This window comes from Sciurus vulgaris (assembly GCF_902686455.1).
Source record: "Sciurus vulgaris genome assembly, chromosome: 3".
Classification (NCBI taxonomy): domain Eukaryota; kingdom Metazoa; phylum Chordata; class Mammalia; order Rodentia; family Sciuridae; genus Sciurus; species Sciurus vulgaris.
In genome coordinates, this window is record NC_136463.1 from 25,670,070 (window position 1) to 25,697,255 (window position 27,186).

Below are 27,186 nucleotides of genomic sequence, written 5' to 3' on the forward strand. Positions count from 1 at the left end.
TGGAAAGGGAGGGGGAAGCTGGAGGCATCACAATACCCAACTTCAAATTATACTACGGAGCTATAATAACAAAAACTATTCTTTTGTGTGTGGTGCTGGTATAAAAACAGTCACAAAGACCAATGAAACAGAATAGAAGATAGACAAATCCACCCAGATAAAGCCATTTAATCCTTGACAAAGGTGCCAAAAAACACATGTTGGAGGAAAAAAACCAGCTTTTTAAACAAGTGGTGCTGGGGAAAAATGGTTATTTATATGTAGAAGAATGAGACTAGATCCCTATTTCTTACTTTGTACAAAAGTCAATTCAAAATTAATTAAAGACCTAGGAAGAAAATGTAGGGTCAACACTCCGCTGACATATTGGTGCAGGCAATGATTTCCTCAATAGGACTCCTAAAGCTCAGGAAATTATATGAAAAACTAATAAATGGGATGACATCAAATTAAAAAGTTTCCGCATATAAAGGAAATAATTATGAATGTGAAGAGAGAAGGTATAGAATGGGAGAACATCTTTGCTAGCCAGTCTTCTGACAGAATACATAAAAAAACTCAAAAACCTTACCACCAAACAAAAAACCCAATTAATAAATGCACAAATGAGCTAAATAGACACTCTTCAAAAGAAGAAATACAAATGGCCAACAAATATATTAAAAAGATCCAATATTTCTAGCAATTAGGGAAATACAAATTAAAACTACATTGAGATTCAATCTCATTCCAGTTAAAGTGGCAGCCATCAAGAATATAACCAACAATAAACGCTAGAGAGTATGGGGGAAAGGAACACTTTTACATTGTCATGGGGACTGTAAATTAGAACAACTATAGAAAGCAGTATGCAGGTTCCTCAAAAGATCATGAATGGAAACACCATCTGACCCAGGTAGACAACTCTTTGGTATTTATCCTAAAGAATTAAAGTCATCATACTACAGTGGTCCATATATACCCATGTTTATAACAGCACAATTCACAATAGCCAAATTATTAAACCAGCCTAGGTGCCCATTAATGGGTGAATGGACAAAGAAAATGTGAAATACATTAATAAACACAATGGCGTTTTATTCCATCATTAGAAGAATGAATTTGTGCCATTTTCAGGAAAATGGACATACCTTGAGAGTATATATTATGTTAGGCAAACTAAGCCAAATTCAGAAAGTCAAAGGCTGTATATTTTCTCTCATACATGGAAACTAGAGAGGAAAAAGGAACAAAAAAGGCATGGGGAGGGATCTCTTGAAAACAGAAGGTAGATCAGTAGAGTAGAGGAAAGGGACCTGGGGGAGGGAGAAGATGAGGGAAAGGGGGAATACTGGGGAACAATATTGATCAAATTATATTGCTATGTGCATTACCACTGTTACCTATAAGTATAATGCACCAATAAAAACGGAGAAAAATACAATGATTTGTTAAAAAACATGGTAGACATGGTAGAAGGTTTCAATTTGGAAAATATAAAATTGGACCTTGTGGTTATGACAGAATTCACAAATGAGAATCATCCATTAATAAAGCTTAGAGAAATAGCCAAGTGGAGATTATATATAAAGTTTTCTGTAAATTAAAATGAGAACCGCAACAAGGCTTACAAATTCAAGAGAGTACTTGAGTTTGAGTGCTTCTGAGGCTTCTAATATTAGCCACATGTATCTACAACAAAACCATTCAAAGCTGGACTATTTAAGACTGAGTCATGTCAGGTAGGGAATTTGTAGCAACAAAGCACTAGCATCAAATTGGAGTTTTGTTGACTTTGCAATGCCATGATATTACTGGTTAGTTAAGTCCCTATTAATTGTCAAACTACAGTAAGAGCTGCCACAGGGATAGCAGATCTTTCCTTTTTGTGCTATTTGTTCCCCTACACTGATTTTTTCTTCAGAAGGTTGGCCCTGGAAGGGGCATCCTTTGAGGACTGAAGAATCAAAACTACTGCAAAGCACTGCTGAGAGTCTTGAAAGAAATATGAAGAAATGGCATTGGACCTGGGGCCATAGGCTTAGATCTTTCCAAACTGGTCAGCAGTTGGTCTGCAAAATATTCCCATTGCCAAGGCAGCAGTGACATCTTATGTAAATCAAAAACTAAAACCATAAGATAGCTCATTTCCATTTTAAATGCAGGGGGATAAATATGAATATCTAGCACTGGAGAAGTTTCTGTGGGATTGATTCTCGCCCCCCACCCCTACCCATCTTTTCTGAGCCCTTTGCTGAGCATGATAAGCAGTACATTTCATTATCAACCCTGCTAGCACTGCACTTCAGGGAGACTCGATGAGGCTACACAGTAGGAGAGCAGATCTGGCATCCAAAGAAGAAATGATTCACATGGTGTGATGATAAAAACCCACATTAGGCTCGACTCATTTTCGACAGAATCATGAAATAAAATAAAAACCAAAGGAAATGAAATTTCCTGCATCATTTTCCAAATTAAAAAAAAACTATAGTGACACCATAAAAGAAATCAAATAGAGGTTTTAAGGTTTGGTTGGTAGAATTTACTATTTTTTTATACACACACACACAATTTTATTTTTCCCATAATCATATTTGCATTTTTGTAACATTTGTTAAAAAAAAAATTCCTAAGGACATTTTGGAGAGGCAATCTAAAAAGAAAACATAAGGTCATCATTTGGGGAATCTTCAGGTCACTCAGTCAGGGTTATAGCAATAACATCAGAACAAAAAGCTTGGCTCCTGACAGCTGACCCCTTGCTTTTGCTCTTCCCTCCCTTCTGTTCCAGTTTCACTGTAGCACAGGAAGTAGACACAGGATGAGTCTATGCCAGAACAAGGGGAAACACGCAAATTAGAGAAAACCACAATGAGGAAGGCCCCCAAGACACAGGCTCCTGGAAATCCACAAACAGATGAATACAGAGAGGCATTTTTTCCCATTGGTCTTCTAGAAGCAGAAAAAAACAAAACACAAAACAAAACCCAGTACAGCTCTGGGACAAAAGACCAGCTCCAGATCAAATAAGGCTTAATTCAAGGGCGAAGCAAATGGTGGTAAATGAAGATCTGAATTTCATACAAATGATCTTTTCAAGCAAGGTATGGATTAAGAGTTTCCATCTACAGCCTGGATGGCCCAGCCTGAAATTCCAGCAGCTCAGTAGGCTGAGGCAGGAGGATTACAACCACAAGATGCTAAGCAATTCAGTGAGACTCTGTCTCTAAATAAAAAAACAAAAAAGGGTTGGGGACGTAGCTCAATGTTTGAGTGCCCCTGAATTCAAGCTTGGGTTTCCCCCCACCTAAAAAAAAAAAAAAAAAAAAAAAGAGTTTCCATCTACAAATAGAAAAGTTTCATGTATTAAAAATTTTACACTGAGGATTTTTTTAAGACCAAGACAAATCTATCTATTGAGTAGAAAATAGGAGTGTGCCCACGTGGTAAAGATAACCAAAAATCCATCGGGAATAAAGCACATCTCAGTAACCTAAATATATGGCTCAAGAGTAGTGCTAAGCTTATTAAAGATGTTCCAATGGGTTAGCCAACCTGAAGGATGCAAAGCTCAGTTACCTGCCTCTGCCTCACATTTCAAAATTCCTTTTCACTCTTGATAGAACATGTTATTCCATCTAAGGAGCTCAATACTAGGAAGAATTATATATGACCTAGTTTTACAAGTGATCTAAAAAAACTCCCTTAAAATGTATTTTTCTGAACTTCAATCTAAAATCTCAAAGATATAAAATTAAAATATCATAAGTATGGTTTTATTATTAGACATCTATTCTGAGCCATCTAGGACTAGGCATGTTAATACACAGAAAAATGATTATCTAAGAAAAAAAAATTCTGCTTTTTCAATAAAGAGTTTTGAAAGAATAAATTTCTTCATCCAAACTTTTTAAAAAAATCCACCTGTTACTTAGCATGAAAAATATAAAATATTATTACATGTCAAAATTACTTACAGAAAATATTTATTTTATAGGATGCCCAAAGGGAGAAGCTTTCATCTATTGTTTTTTAACTACCACATAGCCCAATGTAAAAGAAAATGGAACAATTTAATCTTGGTACCAAATCCAAAATAACCCAACAAGTGAAAGAATAAAAAAAAAAATCATCATCATAAAATGAAAGGGAGAACTGAATTCAAGGCTGCTTTGAAAGGACAGAAACTTACCATAGAAAAACCCATAGTTAGATTATCTTTCTTCTCAGATCCTCAAAGTTAAGCCAAGAAACCAGCAACAGGTAATATTATATCAATCTCACCTGTAGAATATTTTAGACTATAAGAGCAACGAATGTAACCCCTCATTCCTGAATAAGTAGAGTCCAAAAACCTTTAACACAATTGTTACACTCACTGAATAACAGAAAACTAGTACAGAGATTTGGCACTAAACTCACAGACTCATGAATTTGAGGCCAGCACTCTACCACTGAGATGTGTTCCCAGCCCTTCTTTAATTTTTTTTTAAGGGTAAGAGGGAGGAATAAAGCCAAAAAGAAAAAAAAAAAAAAAAAAAAAAAAAAAAAAAAAAAAAAGAAAATTAAACTTCAAAAAGTACTACAATTATTGCTATGACTTTTAAACATTTCAGAGCTATTTAAATGTAGATGAATCATCATGCAAGTATCTCTTACTCTTTTTTTTTTTTTTTTTTCTGCATTGGCACTGAAACTCCAGGATAAGTAACAAAATTAAAGAATAGAAAGAGATGTTATGAGCAAATCTTTAAACTTATGAGTAACACAAATGTACCAATAGCACATTGAACATTCATTCTCTTAATGAGCATGCTTCATTTGAATATGTTTTGTTTTGGGAGTGTTTAAGCTCAATAACCAACAGTTATGAAAAGTAAAATTCTAAGTAATTAACTATATGAGATTTACAGTATATTACTTTAAAACTCTTGCTCCCAAGTTATACCAGACTAACTTCTTGTCTTTCTTTCTGTAATGCAAAGATATTAGATTTTATATATCCATTCTTAAGGTTAAACCTATTTTAAAAACTTAAATCCATGTTAAGAAAGCTAAAATCTCCAAAGTTAGAATTATTTTCATGAGATTTGTACTAGGTATCTCGTGTTTCATGCAGAGTAACAGGCAAGTCACCCATTACGAGACACATTCAAGATATTCTTTCTGCTTGTACTTGAAATGTCCTGGGGTTTGTGGGGTTTGTGTCATATCCCTGCTACACAAAGTTATTTCTTTATTTTTTTTCCATTTCAATAGCCTATAAATCTACTTGTCTCTTTTTGGAACTCCTTTAGTGTTATTAAGTTTCACAGAAGGAAACAGTACACCAAGTTTGTTTCCATTGGCTCTGGCCTTTACTTCCAACAGTGATTAAATGACTAGTTGTGCCAAAAAGGGCCATCAAGAGAGAATTTATCCCTACCTCCATAATAAAAATATTCTATATTCTTCATTCCTTCCCCTACTCTCAATGCACTATTGTTGTCACACAGCCTCCACTAGATCAAACATTTAAGAAACGCTCTACTGTTTCTCCAAATGTGTAAGAATGTCATCAAGTTTCTGCATATAGACGGTGTCTGCTTCGTGCCAGGTGTCTCACATCTGGAGCTAATCCTGCAGTGACCACCATCATAAAGCAAGAGGAGTCTTTGCCGACTTTCATCCTAAGCATTTTCCAAAGAGCTCAATGGAAACCTGGACTCAGAATATGAAAGCCATTAGTTTTTTTAGGGAGAAGGTTTAAGCGAGGAAACAGTTTGAAGAATAGCAATGAAAATCACAGCTCAGGACATCAAATACCGCAACAGGGTTTCATTTCCTTGGAATCACAGAAATTGCCATTCATTTTTGATTTGTCTTATATGGAAAACATTATCCTTCCTTGGTAATACTTTCAAGCCAGGAGGTGGGGGTGGGGGGAGGGAGATAGACACAGATTCAATTTTGTTTTATTTTTTTGTCATTGAGCCTAGGAAGAAACAGAACAGGTAAGTTACTTGTACTGAATAACAAATGAGAATTCGGAGAACACCTATGACTCTTGACACAATCATCATTTCCTGCAGTCAGTCACTCTAGACAACAGAAAGGTGGCAAGAGGCACATTATAATAGCAGCAATGACATCAGACACTTCAATTTAGCAGGTCCACAACCGTGGAAAACACTACTGAATTCTGAGCCAGTCATAAAAAATAGGCCCAAGCCCTAAAATTTACTAATAATCAGAGGCAGTGCTATTTTTACTTTTCTTCACCCTTTTCATTGTCCAGCAATACAACATTGAAGAAAGAATTAAAGAACTGAAGCAAGGAAACAGTAGAGTGGGAAGTTGTAAATAAATATAGTATTTATATTTATCTGGTGGCTTTCCCAGATTATCATGTGAGAGATTTCTTGCCAATCTTCCAAATAAACACTGGAGTACCAAATTATAGTTTTAGATAGGTTCTTACCTCAAAATTTACCAAACTCCTAACATACTGTTGTTTTAACATGACTAAAGATGAAACTTTTTAAATGACTTTGAAATTTTTTCTGTGTTACTCACCATTTATCATAGATAGTTAATTCTCAAGTTTGATGACTTCCAAATTTCTTTCACACCCAGCTTTTGGGGAGACATATATAACTGTCACATGAATTAATATGACTGATATTTCACAAGTTTTCAGTATTTTCAAAACAACTAGAACCAATACATTAAAGTGCACAATGTTAACCAGCCATAAATAAAGAGGATTTGGTTAAACAAGGGTTACACTAATGGGATAATAATGAAGGGGTAGATGTAAGGCTATTTCAAATAGCTGACCAAAGGAAAGCCTCCTCTTTCCATTTTCTTGCTCAGTTTAATTTCTGGCTCCTCATTTCCTCAGCAATCTGATAATTATGAAATTCTAAATAAAGTGTCATCTTTCTTGCAACAAATCAATGAACAGAAAGCTCCCATCAACAATGCAGATGTTTCCTAAAGCTCCTGCTGATTATTTCCTGAGTGTCTACTCCACAAACCACACCAAACACTCTTTAAGCACAAGGAAGCTTCTCTACTCCATGAGAAATACCCTTTCTGTGTGTTTGTGCATATGTGCACGTGTGTATACATTTCAAAAGAGGATAAGAGGTAACACACAAGGCTGGGGGTGTACCTCTGTGGTAGAGCACTTGCCTAGCATGTGTGAGACCTTGTGTTCAACCACCAGCACTGCACATGCACATCAATAAGTAATATGCAACTGATAGTAATGAATGATCAAATATTTGCCATTTATTACCCATTTAACGTTAAAATTTAGACTTTTCCCACTACTATGACTCCAATATGGGAAAGAAGAATTCTCCCTCATTGTTCATTTTTGTCCCTTTGGCTGCAACAATATTGTTTTTACATCCCTTATCCTTAAATATAATTATATTTAGGTGGATATGGGGGTTCCATTAGTATAAATTCCCCTCCTTATAATACAATTTAAAATAATTCTTTTATTCCTTGTACTATCCTTACAGTGATCCTATATAATACAAACACAAATTTGTGAAAATAAAAAATTCTGTGGGTTACTAACTAAGCCTCCATGTGCATAACTAAGCCTATTTTACTACCTACTAGTGAAGTAACATTGTATAGAAGTTTGTTTTCAACGCTCTTTCAGTCTACTAAAAATTATAGATACTCCCCACTTTTGCAAAAAGCTCCCCTCTTCTGCATTCTGTTTGTTTCAATTATTCAGGGCAACCCAGGCTGATAATTACACAGTCCCCAGTTGCTGAGTAAAAGTGATGCTTAATTAGCCAGCAGGAAAGATCGATTAAGATCCAGCAGGGCATCTCGTGAGGTTCTCTCACATTCCTGGAGGGAATAGACTCTGGCTGTGCCCTTCCAAAGGATAAAATTCCCTGCTTCTAAGGAGTTTCAATGAGGTTTTTAAAGTAGACACTAGAAGAACGGGTGGCCATGCAAATTAAATCCCAGCCATAACCCTGCAGATGGTCTCAAAGAGTTCCCAGTTTGAACATTCTGAATCATACCATCCCAGGTTGGAAAAGGCCAAAGTAACATTCATCCTCAACTCTCATTCAGTTGCCACAGTTCAAGCAAAGGTGGTTGGGAAATATTTTGTAAAAGAAAATTTTTATTTCTTCTCCCCTCCAGCAAGTGTATGTGCCTTTAGGTGTTCACATTCTAAGATGCACAAATTAGATCAAGACCTCTTATTTAAAAAACATAATAAGCATGATATTTCAATCCAGTCTAGAACCAAAACATTCCAGTACTGTCAAAGAATCAACTGAACAAGCCTGCCTTAAGTTTTCTATTAGAGAAGGAGACGTCAAAGGAAAATCAGTACCAAATATACACTGAAAATTATCTCATATTGCCTAACGCCTTCCCTTTAGTAATTTGGACAAGCATAAATGTTTAGCTTTCCCTGTCTTTCTTTCCTGTTAAATACAGAAGTGTTCAATAAAAGACAACACAAAATTTCAAAGCTTAAAGCAGAATAATTACCTTAAGATGAATTAGTATCAAAATATTTTTATTTTGTTAAAGTACCATATGCTTGTCTGTCTCAAACTCAATTTAGTAAATATTAAGCTTCTGCCAAGTACAAAGGACTATGACGGTGTATTTTACTTTGTTAATTTATACACTATTAGAGTTTACTAATTATAAGTTGTTCCAAAGCTTTCGAGGAAGCATAATAGAACTGATTTGTACAAACCTAGCTTTGATTTGCTGAAAGCCCCGTAGAATATGGTCTCTGCACTCCTTTGCACCAGCACTGAGATTCTCATCCCTCAAGCCTTCTGCCAGGAAATCTTCAGTATCTAAAAGAAAAGCAAAGGTAGTCAACAGAAAAAAGAGGTGATAAGGGAGAAAGGGGGAAATTGGAAGAAATGAATTTTTTTCTCCTTAAAAATTTCATAGTTGCAGAACAATGCCACAGAACGATACACTTAGTAATAGTTATGATGGTGAATTTATTATGTATATTTTACCATAATAAGGACTAACTAAAATTTAAGTATGCCTATAAGTGACATGTTCTAATAATCCAGGACTTTACTATGAATTTAGAAAGATGATGCATATACTAACCACCAAAAATAATTACTTTTTCTAAACCATTTTAAAGATACATTTATGTGTTAATTGTCACTGATGGCAGAGGATCGACTGTAAATTTCATAAAAATATAAATATTACAAATAAGTCACACAAGGTCACAGAGCAATAGAAGCCGGAAAAGAAATATTATAATTAGAGCTGAAATTTTAAAAAATAGAGCTTAACTGCAAAATCAAGAACAAAAAGGGCAGGCATGCAAAGAAGAAACATTAATTAGCAGAGGCATCATCAATGAAAATGACACCGCAAACAAGGGAAGGAACCCACATTGAAAAGAAAAATGTGTCTGAGAGAAAGAAACTGCAATTAATATGAACATACATTGTAAAATAGGAACATAGGGCTGGGGAGATAGCTCAGCTGGTAGAGTGCTTGCCTCACAAGCACAAGGCCCTGAGTTCAATCCCCAGTACCGCAAAAAACGAACAAACAAACAAAAAAAAAAAAAACTAAAATAGGAACATGATGAAAATACATACTATGAAACAAATCATGGCATGTGGAAGGAAGAACCTGGGGGACATACAAATTTCTAAAGGCAAAATACATTGTTAATAATTGCAATTACCAGAAATAGGAGCTACACATTTCATTCTGCACAAAATGTTTATCATTTCTAAAAAGGATATAAATAATATAGTTAAATTTGGGCCTCCAAAAGTTGTGCCTATAAAATGAAACTGTATCATATATACCATAAAAATAGTGTTATGAATTTATACAGGTGTTACATAAGCACACCCCAAAATTTGTTTTACATTTATACCATTCAATAATATCAAGCCAAAAAAATATATATCCTAAATAACCATCACTAGGACTTTTGATGAGGTTCAAAGTCATGGAAACTGAAAATTTCACAAAGAACCAAAAGCAACATCTAAGCCCTATATTGCATCCATTGCAGATGTCACTTAGTGGGTTCCTCCAGGGTCCTCTGATTGCTAAAAAACAAGGAAATGGGAAGTTGAATTAAAAAGTAAAAAACAAATAGCATCTGAGATTCAACTAATGCAGTATATCATATTACTAGGACAAAAACCACATGATCATCTCGATAAACAGAAAAAAACATTTGACAAAATTCAACAGCCTTCATGATAAAAACGCTTGAAAAATCAGGAATAGAAGGAAACATCCTTAGTCTGATATAGAACATCTACCAAAACCCCACAACTAGAGGATATGGTACAGTTCAGTGGTAGAGAATAGGATTAACATGCAAGGCCCTGTGTTCAATCCCCAGCACCAAAAACAAACAAAAGCTAACAATGAACTTAATGGTGAAACACTGAATGCTCTCTCCTCCTCTTCCTAAAATCAGGAACAAGACAAGGATTCTTCTCTCATTGCTTATACTCAACATTGTACTAGTGATGTTAATCAGAGCAATTAGATAAGAAGATGAAGTTAAGATTTCCAGATTGGAAAAAAGATGTAAAACTATCTCTATTTGCAAATGGTATACACAAAACCCTAAGAAATTCACTGAAAATCTACTAGAACTAATGAAAGAGTTCAGCAAGTTTGTAAGGCACAAGATCAATAAGTATTTCTATATAATAGCAATAGACAAACCAAAAAAATTTTAAGAGAATTTCATTGAAGATTTTATTAAAAATAATCAAATAGGTAAGAATACATTTTTCAAAAGAAGAGTAAAACTTAAACTCTGAAAACTACACAACATTGTTAAAGAATTTAAAGAAGAGCTAAATAAATGGAAGACAGTGCATGTTTATGAATTGGAAGGTTTAGTATGGTTAAGATGGCAATTGTCCTCAAATTGCTGTAAAGATTCAATGCAGTCCCTATCAAAATCCCATCTGGATTTTTTGAAGAATTTCACAAGCTGATCTAAAATTCCTTTGGAAATTCAAGGGACTCAAAGTAGCTAAAACAATTTTTTTTTTTTTTAACCAGGATTAAACCCAGCAGTGCTTAACCACAGAGCCACATCCCCAGCCCTTTCTTCTTCTTCTTTTTTTCTTTTTATTTGTTCTTTTTAGTTACACGTAACATTAGGATCCATTATGACAAAATTATAAAAGCATGGAATATAATTCAGTGCCCAGTACTTCCCCTTTACTCCCCTCCTCCCTCCCCCATTCCCTTCCTTCTACTCTACTGATCTTTCTGCTATTTACTTATAGTTTTTTTAATTACTCTCTTTTTTTATTACTCTCTCTTTTTTTAATTACTCTATTTTTATTTTGAGACAGGATCTCTCTAAGTAGCTGAGACCGTCACTCAATTGCTGAGGCTAGTTCAAACTTGCAAGCCTCCTGCCTCAGTCTCCCAAGTCACTGGGATTACAAGCATGTGCCACCCTTCCCAGCTAGCCAAAACAATTTTGAGAAAGAAAAACAGATCTTGAGGACTTGCACTTTTTAATTTTAAAATTTACCACAAAACTATACAGCACTCAAGGCAATATGTTACCAATGTAAGTATAGACATAGAGATAAAAGGAAGAATGAGAATCCAGAAATAAACCATTAACCTATGCTCAATTATTGGCCAGAATGTTAAGATAATTCAATGGAGAAAGACTAGTTTTTTCAACAAATTCTGGGACAACTGAATATACACATGCAAAAAGAATGAAGTGGGACCTCTAACTCATACATCATACAAAAATTAACTAAGCTAGCCACAGTGGAACATGCCTGTAGTTTCAGCTCTCAGGAGGTTAAGATGAAAGGACATTTGAGCCCAGGAATTTAAGAGCAGCCAAACAACAATAGTGAGACCCTAAAAAAATTAACTCAACCTGATTCAAAGGTAAGAGCTCAAACTACCAAACTATCAGAAGAAAAGAGGAATAAATCCTGGGCTAAGCAATGATTTCTTAGATATACCTAAAGAACATACAACAAAGAAAAAAGTGGACATCATCAAAATTAAAATTAAATTAAAACCTATTGTACTTCAAAGGATGCCATTAAGAAAGTGAAAAGACTACCCAGAGAAAAGAAGGTTTTGCAAACAATACAGCTAAGAAGAAATCAAGAACTTGTACAGTTCAATAATGATAAGGCAATAACCCAATTTAAAAATAAGTAAAGGAACTGAACAGGTATTTCTCCAAGGAAAATACACAAATAAGCCAACAAGCACATGAAAATATGCTCAACTTCACTAACCCTTAAGAAAATGCAAATCAAAACACAATAGTATGCTATTTCACACCCACTAGAATGACTATAATCCAAAAGACAGACAATAATAAGCATTGTTGAGGTGACAAAGGAATTAGAACTTTCGTACATTGCTGATGGGAATGTCCAGTTATCTAAAAAGGCTAAACTGAAAATAACCATATGAACCAGCAAATCTACTACTAGATACATACCCAAGAGAAATGAAAAACAGGTATTCAAACAAAAACTTGTACACAAAATTATTAGCAGCAACATTCACAATAGTTAAGAAAAAAGTGAAAACAACCCAAATGTCAATCAACTGGGTAAATGTGTACATCCATATGATGGATATTATTCAGCAATAAAAAGAAATGAAATACTGATAGATGTTACTTGATGGATGAATCTGTGAAATCATTAGGCTTAGTGAAAGAAGCCAGCCACAAAGGACCACATATTGTATGATTCCATTTACTTGAAATATACAGATTAGGCAGATCTACAGAAATGGAAGATTAGCAGGAGATGGGATGTGTGCTCAGTGATATAGCACATGCTTAGCATGCACGAGGCTTGGGTTCAAACCTCAGCACAAAAAGAGAGGGAAGGAAGGAAGGAAGGAAGGAAGGAAGGAAGGAAGGAAGGAAGGAAGGAAGGAAGGAAGGAAGGAAGGAAGGAAGGAAGGAAGGAAGGAAGGAAGGAAGGAAGGAAGGAAGGAAGGAAGGAAGGAAGGAAGGAAGGAAGGAAGGGAAAGAAAGAAAGAGAAAGAAAGAAAGAAAAAGAAAGAAAGAAAGAGAAAGAAAGAAAGAAAGAAAGAGAAAGAAAGAAAGAATAACAAAGTACTTTAGTATATTAGATTACTAGATGGTTGCCTAAGACTGAGAATTGGGGAAAAGTATTGGGAGGTAAAAGTTAAGAGATTTGGGGTTTTTTTCAAATGTAAATGTTATGAAATTTACTGTTGGTAATGGTTACACAACTCTGAAAAAACTAAAAGTCATTGAATTGTATACTTTACATGAGTGAGTTGTATGATATGTGAATTTTATCTCAATTAAGCTGTTAAAATATAAATACATACATACATACATATAATACTGCACCTCCCCTTCTGAACTTTTCAAAATTTAAGGAAAATGAAAACATCTTTCAGTCAGACAGAAAGAATAAGTCACTCATAAAAGAAAAACAAAATCAAAAGTTCCTCTACACAAAATAAGTAGCATTAGATGAAATTCTTACAGAGTTTTAAAAGAAAACCACTGTGCTCCAACAATTCTAAACATAGCCAGGATGTTGGGGATATAGGAGACCGGAGAAATATTTCTCAATAGTCGAGGCTCTGAATCTCCACCACCTATAGTCTTTCCTGAAAAACGTCTTCTCCAAGATACTCTCGTCCACAAAGAGAAAAAGGTGGCGATGAATGCCAGGTGTGGTTTCCAGCAACTTGGGAACCCGAGGCCAGAGGAATGCAAATTTGAGCCAACCTCAGCAACTCAGAAGAACCATGTCTCAAAATAAAAAATAAAAAAGGCTGGGGATATAGCTCAGTGGTAGAGCACCCCTGGGTTCAATCCCCACTATCAAGAAAAAAGAAAGGAAAGAAAAAGATGATGATGAAAAACTTGAAATGCAAGTTCCCAGTCGGGAAAAGAATAGATAGAAAGAAAAAAAAAAAATGCTAAATGACACATTTACAAAAAGTCAATGGGTTCTAGTCCACCTTTGACAGTGATAATTAAAGAAAATAATCTTAACTATGATTTTTCAAAACATGAACATAATAAAAGTAGAATTGAAGATTTTGAAAATATTTAATATAATAAAATATAGGAAAAAGGCAAAAACTATAAAAATGGAACTAGTAAAATAAATTGAGGGGTATAGCTCAGTGGTAGAGTGCTTGTCCAACATGCACAGGACCTGGGTTTGATCTCCAGCACCACCAAAAAAAAAAGAAAAAAGAAAAAAAAGATATGTCATTGATGATGATTTTGTAAAAAGTTCAACTTCGATACCCAAGTATCTTCTATACTTCTGTAGCAAAGATTTTCACATTATTTCAAAAAATAAAGTGAATTTAATTACTATTTAAAAGATACTCACAAAATGAAACTGAAATTAAAAGAAGAGAGGTATGCAAAAACATCATAGGCAAATTATTTTAAAAGCAAGAATTGTAATAACTCATATCAAAGTAGAATTCAAGGAACAATTTAAAATAGGGCGAAGAGTAATTTTTTTATATAAAGTATAATGTTCAATAAAAATAACCTATTTCTAACCTTATGTGCTAAATAGCATAGTACCAAATTAGTTACAGTAAAAATTGTGAGAAATATATGTAGAGAAATTACTGGAAAAACTATTCAAATGCCACTACGAATCCTGGACAAATCAATTAGACAAAAATAGACAATATAATGATGGAGTCTATCAGGTAGAAACAATGCAAGCTATACACAAATTTTCCCTTAAAAATGAGAAAATTTTAAAATACATAAAAAGATATGAAATCAATTTTAATGGCATTTTTTTCTTTGTTTAATCCTAGGGGTCCAAAATATGGTCATTTTAATGTGCAGTTTAGAAGTTATTGGGATATTTTGCTTTTTTCGTATTAGATTTTCATAACTCAGTGTGAATTTTACTCTTACAACACATCTCAGATCAGACTAATCACTTTTCAAGTGCTCAGTAGTCCCATGTGAGGAGCAGCTACTACATTCAACAGTGCAGATATACAGTATTCAAATAAATACAAAAACGACAGTAATGGTGAACTAGACTTTGTAACCTAACAACAAAATACAGACTTTACAAACTGCCATGAAAGATTTAAAAAGGTCAATTAAACAGAGGATTGCAGAGAAACAGCAATGATTTCTTTAAGAATTCACTTACTCAAAATTAGTAAAATTTTATTTTTTAACCGTAATGAAATAAAACCAGAACTTACTTATTAAGGAATAGACAAATCCGTCCAAATTTTAGACATAGAAAACATCAACTCCTACATCTATTCTAGGCCAAAGAGAAACTAAAAAGTTATAATTACCATGAAAGAAAAAAAAATAGCCTGTATAAAAATTATAAGATATAACCAGCATTCTACAGTGACAAATTCTCAGGCTTAAATATTTTCAGTGTTAAATAAGAAAGAATAAAAACAACTGCATTAAGCACCAAACTTGAGAAATCAGAAAAGAGCAATAAAATAAGCCTATGGAAAATAGGAGGAAGGAAACAATAAAGATAAAAGCAGAAATTAATGACTCAGAACAGCAGTTTTCTAACGGCGCTCTCTGGAGTCATAAGCCTCTGATAAGGAAGCGGAGGGTGGGGAGGGTGGGGAAGGAGGGTGGGGTGGGCTGGGAAACTCCCTCCCTGCCCCTCACTCTTTGCTTTAATCACCGGGGCTCAGCTTTTATCAATTTTCTACACGGGCATTTCATATAAGATTTTATTTTTTAAAGAGGTTTCATTTAAAAACCACTAACATTGAAAATAGAGGAAAAAATGTATAAAAGCTAACCAAGAATTAAGAACTGGGATTTTTCAGCAGTTATGGGGAAATCCAACAAATTAACAGACCATTAGCAGATGTAATCAAGAAAAAAAGGAGAGAAAGCGCAAATATGCAAAAAGTAGGTAAAATAAAGGGGAGCAGGAACACATGGAGAATTTTTATCAAGCTAATGAAATATTTTATAGAAATATTTTATAGATTTCAAGATTTTTTAAAAATCTTTTCTTCTCTGTGCTTTTATGGATAATTCAAGTTTTGTGATAGTGAGTATCATTTTAAAAGGCTATTTTCAAATATAAGGTACAATGTTAATAAAATAAAATGCCATTCAAATAAATCTGAAAATCTCAATGGAACAGTTACTGAAAATACGTCAATTTCTAGACTGGGGGTATAGCTCAGCTCCAGGCCCTGGGTTTGATCCCCAGCACCAAGAATATATATCTGTACATCTCGGTGAAATTCAAATAGAAAAATACAAAGAAAACTAACATAGGCATATTACAGTCAAAATACTGAAAGTCACAGATAGAAAAAATTCAAAGTGGCCAGAAGAAACAACCCCTTACACACAGGGGAACAGTGACCGGAATGAGAGGTGAGTTTTCATCAAAAATATTAAAGGCCAAAAAACAGTGGAATGACATATTTAAAGTATTGAAAGGAAAACAACAAAACCCATACCCTGTCAACTTCAAATTCTATATCCAGTGACAACAGTCATCAAAATATGGACATCATGAAGACATTTTTCAGATTTAAAAAACTGCTTTTTTATTTTGTTGTTGGGTGGTTTTTTGATTGGGGTTTGTTTTTTGTTTGTTTGTTTTTGTTTGTTTGGGGCTAGGAAGCCTGCACTAAAAGAAATCACCTAGCTGAAGGAACTGACAGTGGAAGGTGACATCTCCAGGAGTACCAGAATGCTAAATAGGTAAATTTGAAAACATTATTGCTCTTAATTTCTTCAAAAGACAAGAGGCGATTTAAAGCACGGGTTACAACAATGCATTGCACGGTTTACAACATTAGTGCATGCACAATGCAGGGCGACAGCGGCCCAGGGGATGGGAGAGGGGGAGTAAATGAAACTCCTTCAGTGATCCAAAATTAACTCTAAATGGACGGTGATAGGTTAAGGTGCATGGGTACTCACTGGGGCAACCCTAATCAACAAAATGAAGAGGTATGGTTTAAAAAACAATAGATAAAAATGGAATTTAAAAAGCAGAAAAATATGACAACAGAAAGGCAGATAGTAAAATAGTAGACCCTAAGTCCACCCATAACAATAGTTATTTTAGATGTAAATGAACTGCACAGTCCAATTCACCCCAGAGAATGACTGAATAAAAATTCAAGACTCAATTACATGCTGTCTATAAGAAGCATACTTTAAATATAAAGGCAAAGGCTCAAAGTGAAAGAATGGAAGACCATATAGTATGCAAACAGTAAGAACAAGGAAGATTGAATGGCTATTTTAATGTCAGACAAAGTAGACTTCCAGAAATGGTCACGCATGCCTGTAATCCCAGCCACTTCAGAGGCTGAGGCAGGAGGACCGAAAACTCAAAGTCAGCCTCAGCAGATTAGTGAGGCCCCAAGCAACTCAGCGAGACTGTCTCTAAATAAAATATGAAAAAGGGACTGGGGATGTAGCTCAATGGTTAAGTGGGCCTGAGTTCAATCCCAATACCAAAAAAAAAAGAAAAGAAAAGAAAAGAAAAGAAAAGAAAATGAGGAGGAAAAGGAAGAGGAGAAGGGAGGAGGAGGAGGAAGAAAGGACATATTTGCTGGGTGCAGTGGTATGTGCCTAATCCCAGTGATTTGGGATGCTGAGACAGGAGGATGGAGGTTCAAGGTCAGCCTCAGCAATTTAATAAGACCCTTTCTCAAAAAAGGACTGAGGATGCAACTCAGTGGTAGAGTCTCTGGGTTCAATCCCCAGTACCCCCACCAAAAACAGTGGAAGGAGTATTACCAGAGAAAAAGAGGTGCTGAGTACTTAAAATACTTGAAGCAAACTCCAACTGAACTAAAAAGAGCCAAAGACATATACGCAATCATAGTTGGGGACTTTATCATACTCTCTTAGAATAAAATTGAATGAGACAAATAAAATAGTAAGGATAAAGGACCCCCAAAACACTATCAACTATTTTGATCTAATTGACTTGCATAGGACATACCCGATTGCACGTGGAATATTCAACCAAAGACATCATATTCTAGGCCATATTAAAAGTCTGGGGGCGGTTTGGGGTTTTTGTCTGTTTATTTTTGCAATGCTGGGAATTTAACCCATTCAATTCCCTTGCTGGGAAAGTGCTCTACCACTAAACTACATCCCTAGCCATATTAAGTCTTATTAGATATTAAAAAAAAAAGAACTTATAGAATATTGCATATTTTCTGAATCAAATAACAGTAAGATATCTAAAAAGCCTTAACAACTTTAAATGATGTATATCAAGGAAGAAATATTTTTTTCTGAACCTGCAGAATATTTCAAACTGAGTTTTATAAAATACATCAAAATTCATAGGATGCAACCAAATCCATGCTTGAAGGAAACGTAAAGCTTAAAATGTTTAGATTAGAGGAGAAACATAGTCTTAAGTTTTCACTTTAAGGAGCTAGACAAAGATGAACAAATTAAATTTCAAGTAAGAGAAAGAAAGTAATAAGAGCAAAAATCAATTAAATAGCAGAAACATCATTTTTTGTTTTTGTATTGTGTTGTTTGTTTTGGTAGTGGGGATTGAACTCAGGGGTGGTTACCCACTGAGCCACATCCCCTGTCCTGTTTATGTTTTATTTGGAGACAGGATCTTGTTAAGTTGCTTAGGGCCTTGCTAATTTGCTCAGGCTGACCTCCATCTTGTGATTCTCCTGCCTCAGCCTCCCAAATTGCCGGGATTACAGGTATGAGCCACTGCACCCAATTGTTATTTTAAAAGATGAATAAATTTGATAAACTTCTAACAAGAATCATCATAGGAAAAAAAAAAACACAAATTACCAATATCAGGAATAAAGAAGAAATATTATGAAAAATCTCACAGATTTTAAAAGAATAAATATTATCAACATCTTTTTGCTAATAAATTTGACAGATGAAACAAAAATTGAAAAGCACAACTTCACAAAATATACAAAAAACCTACAGAATTCCTTTATCTATTAAAGAACTAATTGAATATGTAGCTAAAAACTGTTTTTTTTAGAAAGGAAAGACAGGCCCAGGTGATTTTTCAGGTGATGTCTATCATTTAAGGTAGAAATAATACCAATATTATAAAAATTCTTTCAAAAAATGAAAGAGCGGGAACACTTTTCAATTCATTTGATGAGGCCAATATTTCCTGACACCAAAATAAAGACATTCAGGGAACAGAATTAGAGACCAAGAAATATGTACATTTGTCCTTCAAATTAGAAGTTGATGTTATGCACGGAGAACATGATAGAAGGGTACCTGAGTAGCCTCATGACTACTGCTTCACAAGGACTTGCCACTGAACCACAAGATACTGAAATAGGCTCCTCAGTGTATCTTCTTATTTAACCAAGCTCACCTCCACTCAAACTGGTGGGTTTTCTTTTCTTTTCATTCTTTCTTCCTTCCTCCCTTTCTCTCCCCCTCCTCCTCCTCCTTCTTCTTTTCTCCCTTCCTTCCCTCCTTCCTTTCTTCCCTCCTTCCCTCCCTCCCTCCCTCCCTCCTACCCTCCTTTCTTTCTTCCTTCCTTCTTCCCTCCCTCCCTTCCTCCTCCTCTTCCTCCTTCTTTCTTCTTTTTCTTCTTCTTCTCTGTCTCTCGCTCTCTCTCTTCTCTCTCTCTCTCTCTCTCTCTCTCTCTCTCTCTCTCTCTCTCTCTCTCTCTCTCTCTCTCTCTCTTTCTTGGTTCAGAGGATTGGACCCAGGGGTGCTTAACCACCACTGAGCCATATCCCCAGCCCTTTGATTTTATTTTTATGTTTTTGAGACAGCATCTTGCTAGGTTGCTTAGGGCTCGCTGAATTACTGAGGCTGGCCTCTAACTTTTGATCCTCTTGCCTTGACCTCCCTAGTCACTGGGATTGCAGGGTGTATCACTGCTCTCTGCTCTAACTGGTGAGTTTTCTAGTAGGTGATCAATGCTTTTAAAACAAAATCTAACATAAACATAACGTCATGTCACATCAGACTATGACTGCCTATGAGGTAGATACTATTGCTCCATTCTCTTTATGAGAAAACTAAGGTTATGAAATTTTTTCCCAGTTTACCCCAAATAGCAAGTGGTCCAATCAAGACATGAACTCCAGAGCCTGAGCTTCTAATCTCTACTTGGAGCACTTCTCTCCACATGTAATACAATTATTGGTAACTAAATTATGATATATTCATATTTGAATACTATGCAACTATGAAAATATTTAAAGAGATTGAGAGGGAAAAAGGAAGAAAAGATATTTCTCAGTCTCTAGAAAACAAACACAAACAAGTTTGTTTTCCTCTATTAAAAAAAAAAGTATAGCTGCTCACTGTAGAAAATTTGGAAAAAAAATAAATTGAAATAAGAAAACAATGAAAATAATTTGCAACCCCACCACTCCTTCAATTTTTTTCTAAGCTAACAGAACCTTTTAATTTTTCATTTATAAAACTAGGATATCAAATATTCTTGAGTTTTCCCATTTAATACTGGTTACTGGTTATTTTACAGATTCATATAATAAAATGCTGCATAGCCACTTAAAATAATATTCACGAACAAAATTTGGAGTTAAAAAAATTCACACAGCATATCTTTATTGAAGAAAAAGGAGAAGGAGGAAGAAGAAAGTTGGAGGGCCGATATTACTTGACTTTAAGACTTACTCTAAGGCTACAAAGGTCAAGATAGAGTGGAACTGTTCTAAGAGCAGACACATACATCAATGACACAGAGCAGAGAGCCCAGAAAGAGACCCACACAAACACAGCCAACTGATCTTTGACAATGGAGTGAAGGCAATTCAATGGAGAGAGGGTACTCTTGTTTAACAGTTTGTGCTGGAACAACTGGATGTTCATACACAAATAGTAAAAACAACAACAACAACAACAACAACATAATAATAATAATAATAGTTAAGCACCTAGACTCGGTTCTTATGCCTTTTACAAAAATTAATTCAAAGTGTAAAATACCCAAGGACAAAACAGAAAACTACAAAATCTTAAAAAATAATACAAGGGCTGGGGATATAGCTCAGTTGATAGAGTGCTTGCCTTGCAAGCACAAGGCCCTGGGTTCAATCCCCAGCACTGCAAAAAATAAAAATAAAAAATAAAAATAAAAATACAGGAGGAAATCCAGATAACCTCGAATTTTTAGATACCACACCAAAAGCATGATAATGTTTAAAAAAAAAAAGGATAGTTTTCATTAAATTGGAAAACTTCTGCTCTACGAAAAAAAAAAAAAAAACTTTTAAGAGAATGAAAAGACAAGCCACAGACTGGGAAAAAATCTGCAAAACACATACCTGATAAACATCTTTAATCCAAAAGATAGAAAGAAGGCTTGAGATCAATAAGAAAACAAACAACCTAATTAAAAAGTGGGCAACAGACATCTCACACAGAGAATATACAAATGACAAATAAGCAGATGAAAGGGTGTTCGTTATGTCATTAGGGAATTGCAAATTAAAACAATAATGAGACATTATAACATATCCATATAACAGCTAATTCCAAAAACACTGACAATACCAAGGGCTGGTGAAAATATGGAGCCATATGACGGCTCCTTCATTGTTGATGGAACTACTAAGTGGGACAGACACTTCAGAAGACAATTGGGCAGTTTCTTACAAATCTAAATGTAGTTTTACCATAAGATCTGGCAATCACGCTCCTAAGTATTTTCCCAATTGAGCTGAGAACTTGAGTCCACACAAATACATGAATGTTTGCAGCAGCTTTATTCATTATTGCCAAAAGCTAAAAGCAACCAAGATGTCCCTTAAGAGGCAACTAGGATGCTCAAATTATGACACATTCATACAATGAGATATTATTCAGTATTCTAAAAAAAGATCTATTAAGCCACAAAAAAGCCTTGGAGGGAATGTAAATGCATGTGGCTAAGTCAAAGAGTCAGTTTGAAAAGACTACACACTGTGTGATTCCAATGACATGATGTCCTCGACAAGACAACACTATAGAGAGACAGTTAAAAGATCAGTGGTTGGCAAGAGGTTCACAAGAGCAGAGGAGGAATGCACAGATGAAGCACCAGGAATTTTTAGGACAGTGAAACCCCAGTTTCTGATACTGTAATGGAGGGCCCATGACATTATGCATTTGTCCAAACCTATAGAACTTTGCAACACAAACGTAGGTCCTGGATATCTGTGAATTTCAAATACTCAGGTTGATAGATGAAGACTGTAGCAATATAACCTAAATGTATTATAAGTGTATGAAATAACCTCACTAAAGGGTCAGGGAAAGGTGCTACATAGCTCTGGAGATAAATACAGTTCATAAAACTAAAGGCACAAGAAATTGCACATAAATACTGAACTCCAGTCAATTGAGTTGTCTGCTTAACAATTCTTACATTACTATACATGTTTACTCTGACAGAGTGATTGAGTAAATGGATGGTGAATGGTAGGTGCTAGAGTGGAAAGGAAGGGAGCAAGCAGGAAGAAGAGCAAGGAGAAGAATCTAGAACTTGCGGTAATGAATTAGAGTTGAAGACATTGGCAAGAACTCATATATAACTTTATAGAGATAGTTAAATATAGAAAGGTTTATAGATATGTTAATATACATTGAGTTACTATGCACAAATATATTTCTTTACTTTGACTGTTGGGAGGGCCTAAAAGAAGTGACATTCCATCAAGCACACCTAGCACCTACATCTTGGTTTCTTTATCGGCATGTGTGTATGTCTATATTGGGGACTGAATCCAGTACCTCATGCATGCTAAGCATGTGTTATTCCAAAGAGCTACACTCTTCAACCCCATCTTGGTTTCATCTTCAATAAAAGAAACAAATGCTCCCTGGGATATTGCTGATCTAGGGACAAGTGTGGGAAATATACAAGAGTATCTTATAGTGCCAAAATGTAAGAAAATGCTGAAAACACACACACACACACACACACACACACACACACACACACACACACACACCCCGATGGGACATGCCAAATGGAGCACAGTATTCAACTGAAAGAGCTCCCAATGGTCAAAGCTGAAACAATTTGAGCAAGAATAAAGTAATATTGGATTATAACCTGGAGCATGAAATAAGTATCCATGAGTTCATACTGATATAAATACATAATGGAATAAATTAACAAATGGGAGACAAGAGGCACTTATCCAGTGCAGAAGAATTCCAGATCATTTATGTAAATACTCCACTCTAAAGTGAGGCTGCACACAGTGACTTCATTCCAGGGAGTGCAGGATGGCAAGGGAGAGTAAAGAGTAACTTCACAGTGAAGAAACCTGACGCACACCACCTCAGCCAGGTGTTCAAGGTCAACATCAAGTCATAAATCATGTTGATAGTGTGCACCCTTGAATGATGTGATAAAAATGGCACATTTCCTCTGTGATCTTCCTCCCCACAACTCTGGTCTAATCATTAGAAAAACCCTAGACAAATTCTAATAGAGAAACATTCTACAAAACACCTGACCAGTACTCCTCAAAAATGTCAACGTCGTCAAAAACAAGGAAAGTCTGGGAAATGGTCATAGCCAAGAGGAGCCCAAGGAGACTAAATTAAATGAAGTATCCTGGCTAGGATCCAGGAACAGAAAAAAGGACAATAGTAAAAGCAGAAAAACTGAATAAACCATGGATTTTAGTTAATGATGTGTCGGTATTTGTTCATTAATTATAACAAAAGTGCCATACTAAGGTAAAATGTTAATAATAAAGGAAACCAGAAGAAGAGAAGAAATAGGGAAACTCTATCTGCCAAATTTTTCTGTATATCTGAAATTATTGAAATTATTCTCTTTTTTGTCATTGTTTTTTGTTTTGGTACTGGGGATTGAACCCAGAGGCAATGTACCACTGAGCTATAGCCCCAGTCCATTTTACTTTTTATTTTGAGACAAGATCTCTCTGAGTTGCTGAGGCTTTTCTCAAACTTGAGATCCTCCCGCCCCAGCCTCCCGAGTGTATATATGTGTGTATATAGTATGTAAATGTGTATGCATGTGTAGTATATATATTTACATACATACACACAGGCACACTATTCCAATAGATGATACACATACACACATGCACATGCTATTTTGAACATTTCTTTCTACTAAATTCTTCCCTTCATCCAGTTTTACTGAGATATAATTAACAAAAACTAAATTCTCATGAGTAAAATATCTGTAAAATTGTTAAAAATGAATTAATAGGACATAATTACTCTTTAATGATGTCACTCAGGACAAATTGATACTTTTATTATGACTTTATATTTAGATTTTACTTCAAATTAATTTTTTGAAAATCTTCCTTTCAAAATGCTTCAGGAGTTCATGTGTTAATTTAACTTGTTCTTTCACCACAAGTGGCATCGACTCAGGGAAATAAAAGGACACAAAGACAATTTCTTTCATGTGTCTCATCAGATTTTTAGAAATCTGCTCTAAAAATATGCCCATAAGCTTACTAGATAAAGGAACATATAAGCAAGAAAACACAAAAAAGTCAAAAGGAAGGGCCACATGAGGGACTGTATCTCTAGTATTATATACACTTCTATGAAGCCAGCGTAACCTGGATACCAAAACTCGATGAAGACATTAAGGAAAAGAAAATTACAGCTCAATATATTTGCTCTCCAATTTAGAAGATGATGCTCCTCGCAGTGATTTTAACCCAAAGGTGCCCAAGGAAGCCTGCTTGGAACAGACCGCTCACCAACGAACAGGGAAGAGATTTTAAAAGGTCCTTCAATATAGCACCTCTAAGGTCACCATGCTATCAGGCGGGTTTTTCTATTAAGTGATCAACATTTTACCAATGAGAACTCCTCTGATGTAAATATCACATCCTGTCACATCAGAATACCTTGGGCTCCCTGCAGTTGTAACACCCAGAGTGAAAAGCATCCCTACCCGCAAAAACCACCCAAGGCACCTCTGACATCAAAACATTCACTCCCTAGAGGACCGGTGCTTACGTGGTCTGCCCACAGTTACCTTCAACTAAGGAGGGAGCAAGACCATGTGGTGCAAATGTCCTCATCCTAAAGAGAAATGACAACATCAAAAATGTGCCATTGGGGCTGGGGATTTAGCTCAGTCTGTACAGTGCTTGCCTCCCAAGTACAAGGCCCTGGGTTCAATCCCCAGTACCATCCAAAAAAAAAAAAAAAAAAGTGCCATTAAGAATGCTACATTACCTAAACTTATTCAATAAATATTTACTGAGTAATTTTTATATGCTATCACTGGAAGAGTGATCGAGATAGAACTCACTTCTATCTTGAGTTTATGATCTAGCAAAAAAAAAGTAGCTTAAATAGACAATTAAATTGTGATATGAGATATTAAAAAAATGATCAGTGTACAAGCTAGCAGAGAAGAAGGTAGGTCGGGGAGACCTATCAGAGAATTGATCTTTCATCTGAAACCTCCATATTAGCAGACCAAGTATGTGCATTGTTGGAGTGGGGTTGGGGTGGAGAATAGGTAGGATGTTTTAAGAATAGCCCAGGCACAAAGAATATCATGTGCAAAGGTCCAGAGGTGAGTGATCACAGCTGAGTTGGAGAAAATGAAAAAAACTTCAACTTGGAAAGCAGAACATATGGGTCAAGAGCAAGCTGAAAAGTTAATATGGAAGGCAAGCTTGTGGCAATATATAGTATTTTGTACTAAAGGTAATATATGATCATTTTGAATCCCATATTTAAAAGAGAAACACAGCTCTGACAAAGATGTATCCTCCCATTATAATACACAGCTGCCCTAAAGCAAAAACTCCTTGGGCTTCCAGGTGGCTTATAGGCATCCGTGCAAACAAGTCAGAGTTGGAGAGCAAGACTGAAGGAAAAGAGAACAGAGAGCATGTGCGACACTGGAGGCATGGCAGGATCAAAATATTCCTGCAAAGAACTGCCACCTAAAAAGATTCTAAGGCCAGCTAAAAAAATTCTGCCCTGGCAGGATACACCCAGACCTCTAGGTTTCATGGTCACCTTGTCCATTCACAAGGCTACTATTTTTATCTATTTGCAGAAAAATGACACAGGGTACATTTTTTTCAAATTACTCAATGATAAATTTGCCCTCTTATTGTTTTCTAAGTAATGCTCCTAATTCACCGAAAGAAAAAATATATATATATACGTATTTAAGTCAGTGTTCCCTCTCTGTTGCAAATGTTTTTGTTGATATATGTTTCTAAAACTCAAAAGTTTGCTTCAATCAACCTTTTATTCGGAGGCAAGATGAATGGCCAAATGCTGTTGAAAACCATTCCACCAACCAAACACCAATCAAAGTGTCCCTACAGGGGATACTTTGTGAAAGTATTTGAACTACTAAAGCAGAACTCACATTTCTGAGAAGAAGAGCATAAATTTCTGCCTATATTTGGCAATACACCCAAGAAAATGTTTGAGATTTTTGTCTATGGATGCAAACAGGTTAAAATGACCCACAGAATTGATTTTTTTGAAGTTTAATGCTGGGCAGTATTTCAGGCCCTGTCTTTCATAAAGAGAAGTCCCCGAGTCCTTGTGAATATTATTTAAGTGTGGATGATGGTTCTAGCTGGGCATGATCACAGAAACGTGCATTCCCTCTCATTGCTGCCGATTTAATTCTCATTTAACTTCCACAAGCCTCTGACTGCTGCCATCATTCCTCACCCAATCCCCTAGACCCTCTCCTCTTATCACAGCACCTCCGCACCTGTTGGGAGCCCCATTCTCAACAGAAAGATGAAAATGGAGGTGACAGGGCAGGAGAGGAAAAGAGGAGCGGGACACAAGCAGAGGAAATTCTCTTCTCCCCTCCTCCCTCCATTGGTTCTCATCTTCCCCCAGAACCCTCCTCCCATCTGCTGCCTTAAATGGTCTCTTCCTTAGTCCTCAGAACCTCAACCTGGCTCCCTTTAGCTCCTCGCCCCTTCCCAACATTGCCCAGTGGAATCATTCCCCAGTCACAAGTCCCAGCATGAGAGCCTGGAGTTAAGGGCAACAACGTAGAGAGTGTGCCCCCAACTCACAGGAAGGAAGCATATGGAAGGAAGAGGGAGATGCCCAGGCTGAGGCAGGGAGTTTGTGGAGGTCCAAAATGGCAGATCAGTCCCCATCAAAATATTACAGGTGTAGTCCTCTCCCCCAGCTGTAATACTCAACAAGTAGTTTTT

At 35.7% G+C, this 27,186-nt stretch overlaps 1 protein-coding gene across 7 annotated transcripts in view; it reads right to left on the reverse strand.

Moving 5' to 3' along the window:
• Positions 1-27,186, reverse strand: part of SKAP1 (src kinase associated phosphoprotein 1) — a 294,350-nt gene that overhangs the window by 230,554 nt on the left and 36,610 nt on the right. For all 7 annotated transcript variants that reach the window (XM_079134745.1, XM_079134741.1, XM_079134742.1 and 4 more), the window contains one exon: positions 8,714-8,819. In XM_079134745.1, coding sequence (XP_078990871.1) covers positions 8,714-8,786 — 73 coding nt within the window. In that variant the 5' untranslated portion in view covers positions 8,787-8,819. The remainder of the gene's footprint in view (positions 1-8,713; positions 8,820-27,186) is intronic.